The 8,393-nt window shown below is 44.3% G+C and overlaps 1 protein-coding gene across 1 annotated transcript in view; it reads left to right on the forward strand.

The window, feature by feature from the left end:
* Positions 1-8,393, forward strand: part of ANKRD6 (ankyrin repeat domain 6) — a 35,453-nt gene that overhangs the window by 19,762 nt on the left and 7,298 nt on the right. The window contains exons 4-10 of the mRNA XM_009887534.1: positions 1-89; positions 3,591-3,689; positions 4,744-4,842; positions 6,384-6,482; positions 7,118-7,195; positions 8,003-8,107; positions 8,366-8,393. Coding sequence (XP_009885836.1) covers positions 1-89; positions 3,591-3,689; positions 4,744-4,842; positions 6,384-6,482; positions 7,118-7,195; positions 8,003-8,107; positions 8,366-8,393 — 597 coding nt within the window. The remainder of the gene's footprint in view (positions 90-3,590; positions 3,690-4,743; positions 4,843-6,383; positions 6,483-7,117; positions 7,196-8,002; positions 8,108-8,365) is intronic.

Consider the following 8,393-nt stretch of genomic DNA (forward strand, 5'->3'; position numbering starts at 1 on the left):
CCGCTCTTCATGAAGCTTGTTGGCACGGATTCAGTCAGTCTGCCAAAGTGCTCGTTAAAGCAGGAGCCAACGTTCTTGCCAAGAACAAGGTGAGACACATGCAGGAGGAGCTTTCAGTTCTGGTGCAAGGTGGCTGATTCTTAGCACTGGAGATTTATGGCCATGGCATTTCTCAGTGGGTGGGGGACCAGCTCCTGGTAGGATTTTTTTTTTTTCTCCTTTTTTTGCATTTTTTACATCTGGATGGTTCCTCCACAGGCATTAGGAAATTAATATTTTGACAGCTGACGCACGAGGAACTCAATAGCACGTTAAATGATACATTAATTATGGCTGATGATCACTGCAATTCCTGTGGAAATCTCCACAGTGCTCCAATTTATACCAAGTGGATTCATTGTGATTGGTCTGATTTAAAATGAAAATTAATTGTACTAATAGGAAAATGGCATTCAAAATCTGTTTTTTTTTTCAGAAATTAAACATCCAAGTGAATGTAAGCCACAGAGGGAAATAAATAGCATATCTTTTGTTATAAAGTTCTTCCTAATACATGAGTGTAGGCTCTTACCAAAATCTTGTAATGAACCCAGATTATCTTCCCTCTCATATATATAATACCTTGAGAGCAGTTTAGAGGAAAGAATAACAAAGCAAGGGGTTTTAGTTCCACTCTAATTGTAATGTCTGTGCGAGACTTGTCTTCAGTTCACTAATTCAAAAGTTAATTAAATAGTCTAGGAAGAGGCAGTAGCAGACTGTGGTGTGAGCTGAGTTGGGGTTTGGACTGCTGTGCCGATGGGTTTGTTATGGATTGGTTGGCACTGTGTCCTTCTGAGCATTTTGTGGTAAACGTATCTCTAAAATGACAACTGAAAGGGGCTAGTGAAGAAAGGGAAGAAGGGAGACAGGTGGCTAAAGTCCAAGATTTTGAGTAAAAAGGCGCATTGCCTGGGCGTAGTGTTTCTATATGTGTGCGTGTACATATGCATATGTTTGTACAATCGTGGTCACTTTGTGGTCTGTAATTACATCATCTTTGATATTATTTTATGTGTATTCCTTCTTTTATATTGTTCCAACTTCCAGTTTTTATTTTCTGTAATTATTTTTTACTGTAACGTTCACCTAGATTTGTATCAAAGGTACTTTAGACAACTTCCCATGCTTGACTTTATAATCTTGTGGACCATTATACTCCTATTCCTGGATATGTTTGTCTATGTATATACTTACACTTCTGTACAAAGGTGTGGACTTAAGATGCAAGTCTGGTTATCCTGCATGCTTGGATGCCTCAGGGTATTAGAAGATTTAGCTTACAATACAGTGTATGTCAACTGGAGACACCCTGTCTTGGAAAGCATGTGCACAGAATAGCTCAGCAGGGTTGATGTCTGAAATATGACTGGCAGACTTTAATACTGTATGAGCAGCTCCTGTGCTGGACTTTGATGTCTTACCCACACAATTCTCCCCCTTTGCATTTCACTGTTTGGGTGGTTTTTTAATGGACAGGATCTTTTCTCAGGAGCCACTGAAAAATGTGGGAATTGTGCATGCTTGCACACATGCACGTGCTTTTACCCCTTTTGATTTCAAGAAAAATGAAAAGCATAAGTCTACTTAATCCTAAAATGGTTTCTCTGGTCTCTCAACTTTTTACGTTGCTGACGACAAGGCATAATCTTTCTGGCAGCCAGGGCTGAGTGCCAAATGCAGGAGCACCCTACGCAGGAGCACCCTACAGGCTGTTGACTTACACCTGGGCATCATGTGATTTTGGCTGGGTGGGAGAGATCGGGGCTGCTAGATTTGCCAAACCCTGCTAAGCAGCAGAAGACGGGAGGAATTTGACTCTGTGTTTTCTATAACTCCTGGTCAGTATCTCCTGGGACTGCCTGGGGAATGCTTGTATGCATGCACTTCCCGCAGCACAGCACCTTGAGCACAGTATTAAAAGAGCAAGGCAATTGAAGATGGCTTCTAGATTAAGTAAAATGAAGAGGCCAGGACACCTGGGATTCTAAAGGCAAGTCAGGCAGACATTTGAGGAATGGGACAACACATGGGTAAACCACCTGGCTAGCCATATTCCTCCTGTGCAGCAAATACCCTGGAGATGCAGTTTATTTTCGGTCCAGTTGGCCTAATAAAAGCACCACCACGTTGGCAGATCATCCCATGAGACCAGTTGTAGCCTTCTTTTTAGATCCTCCATCAGTCTGTACATTTCAGTGGAGATTCAATAGGCCAGTGAAGACCCCTCCCAGATCGGTACAACTCGGACCCGCTCTCCCTCTCACAGAAGCTGGCGAGAGATTTGTCACCCCGTGAGAGACGAGCCAGACGAATCTGCTCTGTGAGCTTTGACCCCACGCACCAGCACCGTGACTTCTCCCAACATTGACGTCCTCACCTGTCACCTACTGCACAGGACCTCTCTGCCTCCCCACCAGGGCCGACCATCCAAACAGCAAATGATAAAGACGTTACAGAGGCTTTTCAGAGATAAACCCTTCAGGGAAGGAAAAAATTGACACTTAAATCCAATTTAGCTGAGAAAGAAAATGTACATGTCTGCCACAGCTTAGAGACTACAGTCAGTCCTGAAATAGTCTGTAATGTGGAACTGAAGACCTAAGACCACATCTAAGAGTTGTCCTTTTGTAATTCAAACCCTGCAGCTTTGATCTATGTCTTGAAAGCACGGGGGACAAATTAAAGGACATAACCAAGGTGAACAGGCAGCCTAGTATGCATGGGAAACCTTTATACCTGAGCTGATTTCATTTCTAGCTCCCAGGAGCCAAAAACCCCAAACATTTTCAGGCCAACAAAAGCCAAACACTGTCAGAAAAACTTGTCAGACTAATGTTAGAAAGACAAGCAAACTCTTCTTTGATTTCTGTCCATAAAACCTGCGTGTTTGCTTCTTTCAGAAACCTTAGTATGTGATTCTCTGGGGTTTGGGTGGCTTTTATTTCCCCTTCTCATCTTGGCTGGCAGCTTTCTGAACACTGAAGCTTCCCAGTAGCCTAAAATCTGCATCCTGCTTTGTGAGAGCACCTACAGACCCAGCCAGTCTTGGAGCTGGTTTATGTTACAATTTTAAAGAAACAGAAATTGTTGTGACCTTTGTCTGCCTAACACCCTGCAGCAGTGGCAGCCAGCTTTGCTTGGGATCAGAGATGCCGTACCATGCCAGCCTGTTTCTTTGTGTGTGTGCACGGGGGAAACCCAAAACACAAGAATTATATTTCTTTAAATGAAGTACTTGATAGTGCTGTTTGATATTAATGAACCAGAGAGTTTATAGAGTCATTGCTTACTGCAAACAGACTTGACCAATGCAGATATTGTTAGATTGTCGAATTTCTGCCTTTACTCTGTCCCAGATAAATAATTTCCAGGATGAAGAGGGTATTTCAGTCTTCAGATTCATTCAGCTCGTATCTTTGGGAGATTAACAGCGACAGTTCCCCACCCCTGGGTGGATCTTCTTGTGCAAAGATCTGTGAGGTTTTAATTTTTAATGCTTATGTCCAATTTCTAACTACGGCTTTTATATTTTTCTGTATTTTTCTAAGGCAGGTAACACACCTCTTCACCTGGCTTGTCAGAATAGCCATTCCCAGAGTACTCGTGTTTTGCTACTTGGAGGATCTCGAGCAGACCTCAAAAATAATGTGAGTTTTGAAAAGAAAGTGTTCAGTTTTGTTTGCCTTTGTTTTAGCTGTATTGCTTTAACTTGTAGAAATACTGAGAAATGCTTTAAGCTGTGATTTTATTATAAATGCTCTTGATAAAAACGCTAACAAACCATTGTATACATCATGTACAGGAATGCTTTTGATAGAACTGAGTGATGCACTACTTGTACCCATCTCTTGAGTGGGGATGGAAGGAGACAAAGTGGGTTTTGCTGTTGCACAGACTGAGGCAGCTGCTCCTTTGCTGCTTTTTGTGGTCCTGATGGCCTGACCCATATACTGTCGTGCAATTTTGCAAAAGGGCTCCTCTCTCAAAAAGGTGGAAATCTTAAAGGAGTTTTGTGCCAGAGCAGGGAAAGCCTTCAGACCTGCCCTCACTGAGACAGATAATATATATTGTGTGTCGGTCTGTCAAATGAGGTAGATTCAAGGAGACTTCCATTTCAGACAGCTTTCGTCCTATTTTATAATTATTCTGGCATGACAAAGGGAAAAAAAATCTACAAAAAGAAGCCAGATGGTTTTTTCCTGCTCAATAACAAGATGAGCAGAGGCACACAGAAATGGAAACCTGTGGGACTCTGCTCTCAGCTCCCAGTCCCAGCTGTGCATGTGCCACCCCTCATGGGGATGCTGCTGTGGCCCCCACTCCTCATGTTTTCTTCGTTACGTGCAACACCGAGTTGAGTTTCCAAGTCACATTGGTTTGTGGTTCAGAAGAACAGATTTAATGTAAAAATGTAAACGAGGTTTTGTGGTGCAGTAAACCAGCATTTTTATAATTCCAGTATTTCCCATCAGTGGTTAAAGAATTCGTACCCCCACCTTGCCTAACCCCAGCTCTTGCTAAACCTTCCCACCCATGATAGTAGATTTTGTACCGCAGAGAAGACAGCATTGCTGTTCTTTGAAGGCGTATGACATTTACTGCTCTTTTCGGTTTAATAGGATTATTTCATCCCTGAACACCATGACAAGTGCAAGCTTTCTTACTGCGATTACATGCTCAGAGCTTTGTTTCTGTTTGCAGGCAGGAGATACCTGTCTGCATGTGGCTGCTCGTTATAATCACTTGCCCATCGTTAGGGTGCTGCTCAGTGCTTTTTGTTCTGTCCATGAAAAGAACCAGGTCAGTGCATGAACCTCATTGCGACTCTGTGCCCTTTGCATACGGCTAGTTGTTGGGAAGAGGGATTCCTACCCAAGGAATCCAGCTTCACTCTGTGTTTCACTGTACCACCAAGTGCCTGAGCTTTTAAGAATAGCCTTAAAGTAATGGCATATCAGTGGTTTATTATTTTGCCATCGCATTTGCATCATTTCTTTAGTGTTGCCTATTCAGATAATAAAAGTGCAAATTCCTCTGGAATACTTTTCTTTGCTGCATTTTACAGTAGGGGGAATTAAGAGTGCAGTAGTATGCTTTAAATTCAAAGCGATGACCTAGGATTAATCATAGTTGTTTAATAGAGAAGTAATTGGTTGCTGTACCTATAGCATAGCCTAATTGTAGAAGGGAATGAATTTAGTACATTAAAATTTGTTAAATCTGCTAAATAAACAGATTATCTGGTGCTTAACCACATCGCCTCATGTTCCTGGGAAATCTTCCATGTGTAGTTGGGGATCATAAAGATGTTTTCTGATCTGTAAGTTTAATGTTGTTTCTTAAATATGAGATACTACAGCAAACAAAATGGGTTTCAGCATGTTAAATTAACTATGTGATTTTATTTGGAAATGAGTTTTTTAACTTGCAAAATGAGCTACTGAATATTAAGATTAACTGGTGTGCACCTGGCATACAGAGACACCCCTTTCCTTCATTGCCCGGCACTACCCAAAGTTATTCCGTATTTGCACATACAATGGTTTTATTTATGAACATGCCTCATCCAAGTCAGCAACAAGCAACAGATTTCCACTAGTCTCAAGAAGATCTGATTTTCTGAAAGCAAAATGCAAGGCAAAGGGGACAGGGGGGCATTATATGCACGTGTCCCATCTCCTTTGAACAGCTGCTGGCTCTGTTACCAGTGCCCAGATCTGATCGTAGCCGTCTTCACCTCGCTGCACTGGGACAAGGGCAGGGCAGTATGTTAGTGCTGGACCCCAGTCGCCTCCTGGCTTTGGTCCAAACCCTGTTTTTCTTGAGGAATTTCATGAAGAGAACGCCAACCATCTCGCTGCTGGCACTTACCTGATTATTTTTGAGTAACGTGATACATGACCACCTGCGCACCAAATAAACAAACCTGAAAAAAAAAGAAAAAAAAAGAAAAAAAAAGAAAAAAAAAGAAGAGAAGGTTGTGGTGGGGAAACCGGTTCTGCCCCTCAGATGTTGTATCCATTTGCTGGCGGTAGAGTTGGGCTGTCTCCAAGCTGCATCATGTGTCACTCGGTTTAGTTAAACCAGATCACCAGCCCCCCGTCTGCATTTTTCAAAACCAGGCTGAAGTAGGTCCTTGCCCCACAGTAGCTCCTTGCCCCCTACTTTCAGCTTCCTCCCAACTCTGCTTTTTTTTTATTGACAAGACCTTATTTAAGCTTAGTTGCATCAGTAAGCGTAGGTCTTCTCACCTCTGAGCATCTTTCAGGAAGGTGTGATTTCTGCAGGGGGAGACCCAAGGGCGTGTGTTACACAGCTGCTTTCTGGTTTGTAACTTGCAGGCAGGAGATACTGCACTCCATGTAGCTGCTGCGCTCAATCACAGGAAGGTGGTTAAGCTGTTGCTGGAGGCAGGGGCTGATGCGTCGGTTGTCAACAATGTAAGTAGGACATGGAGTTTCTTTGGTATTTTGTATTAGAATCATAGAATGATAGAAGGGTTTGGGATGGGAGGGACCTTAAAGATCACTTAGTTCCAACGCCCCTGCCATGGGCAGGGACACCTCCCACTAGACCAGGTTGCTCAAAGCCCCATCCAACCTGGCCTTGAACACTTCCAGGGATGGGGCATCCACTACTTCTCTGGGCAGCCCGTTCCAGTGTCTCACCACCCTCACAGTGAAGAATTTCTTCCTAATATCTAATCTAAATCTACCCTCTTTCAGTTTAAAACCATTACCCCTCATCCTATCACTACACTCCCTGATAAAGAGACCCTCCCCAGCTCTCCTGTAGGCCCCCTTTAGGTACTGGAAGGCCGCTATAAGATCTCCCCAGAGGCTTCTCTTCTCCAGGCTGAACAAGCCAAACTCTGTCTTAATGCAGACACTCTTCAATGCTCTCTCTAGTGTTGGTAGAAAATATTGGGTGTTAGAGTAGAATTAAATCTGGGTAAATGAAAGCAGTTAGTCACTATGCTCTTGTGCACACAACATGTTCTAACCTCAGGTGTACAAATTTCACATTTCCAGCAGCTCATGTTTTGAAGGAAATGCCATTTTCTTTTTTCTCTCAGGCAGGACAGACCCCTCTAGAGGTTGCCAGACAGCACAATAACCCTGAGGTTGCGCTCCTCCTCACTAAAGCATCACAGGTATGTTACAAATCTCTCCCCAACACAAACATACACATGGAGCTGAGGCCAGTTAACCTAGAGGGGGCACATCCCCTGGTCCTTAACCTTCTGCTGTGAAAGGTGCCTGTATTTTTCCTGGCATTGTGTGCTGGCCTCAGGTCTATTGACATGGAGCCTTTTAGCCCCCAGGCTCAGCAAGGTGTGTAAATTAAGCCTCAGCATTAAGTGCCAGCAGAGGTCCTGGCTGTCCTGACTGGCAGAGGATGGAGCAGCCAGAAGCACTTATTGCTTGTGGTGGCCCTGTACCCAAAAGCTCCCAGGTTGTGTCCCTCTGCTGCCTGCCTCAGACTTCTCCCATCTCCAAGATAGTTGCTCACGCTGGAAGATGCTTTGAAATAGGGACAAAATGTCCTGTTTATACTCTGCTGCATGTGTGAAATGCTACAACGCTCTTCAGGCAGGAAGGCACATGGAAGGGCTCTGTATTCTGGTATGAGACCAGGTGCGATCCCTGCCCAGTTCCTCCTTGTCACCGCTGTGCGAGAAAGCTGGGCTGGGCTTGGCTTGGCATCCAGCCTGGGGACACAGGAGGAGGCTCTCACCCCTCCAAGGGACAGCGAAGTGCCCTGGTGGATGCAGCCATGAAGACACACCACCACTGAGCTATGAACACCCACGTGGCTTGGCCCATCAGCATCCAACTGTCAGTGTGCTTTCTTTTATATTTTGCCTTCTAATAGAGGTGAGAGAGGTCTGCTCTATTGCTTGGCTTCTGTGGTAAGAAAGAGCATGACATCACTGAGTAACAGTGTGGTCTGCCTTCAGGTCTCACGCTTTAACCGTGGAAGAAGCCTGAGGAAGAAGAGAGAGAAGCTGAAGGAGGAAAGGCGAGCTCAGTCGGTACCACGGGATGAAGTGGTACAGAGCAAGGTACAGCCCAGCATTACCAGCTGCGTCTGCTGCAAGGGGGGAGCGTAAATAATACCCATCGGGACTAAATCTATTTGGAGCCATCACTTATGCATGACCACGGCAGCTGTCTGAGGCAGTCTCTCGTGCTTAGCTGCTAAAGAGTTGCCCACTCATGTGTGCAGAGCAGCTTAAAACTGGGAAATTGAAGAAAAAGGACCTTTTCCCCATCTGTGCGACTGCTCTGAACTCTGAACTCCCTGTCTTTGCTTCAAGCAGGGCAGCATCTCGGCTGCTGATGACACAG

The sequence above is a fragment of the Charadrius vociferus genome, unplaced genomic scaffold, assembly GCF_000708025.1.
Source record: "Charadrius vociferus isolate BGI_N301 unplaced genomic scaffold, ASM70802v2 scaffold185, whole genome shotgun sequence".
Lineage (NCBI taxonomy): Eukaryota > Metazoa > Chordata > Aves > Charadriiformes > Charadriidae > Charadrius > Charadrius vociferus.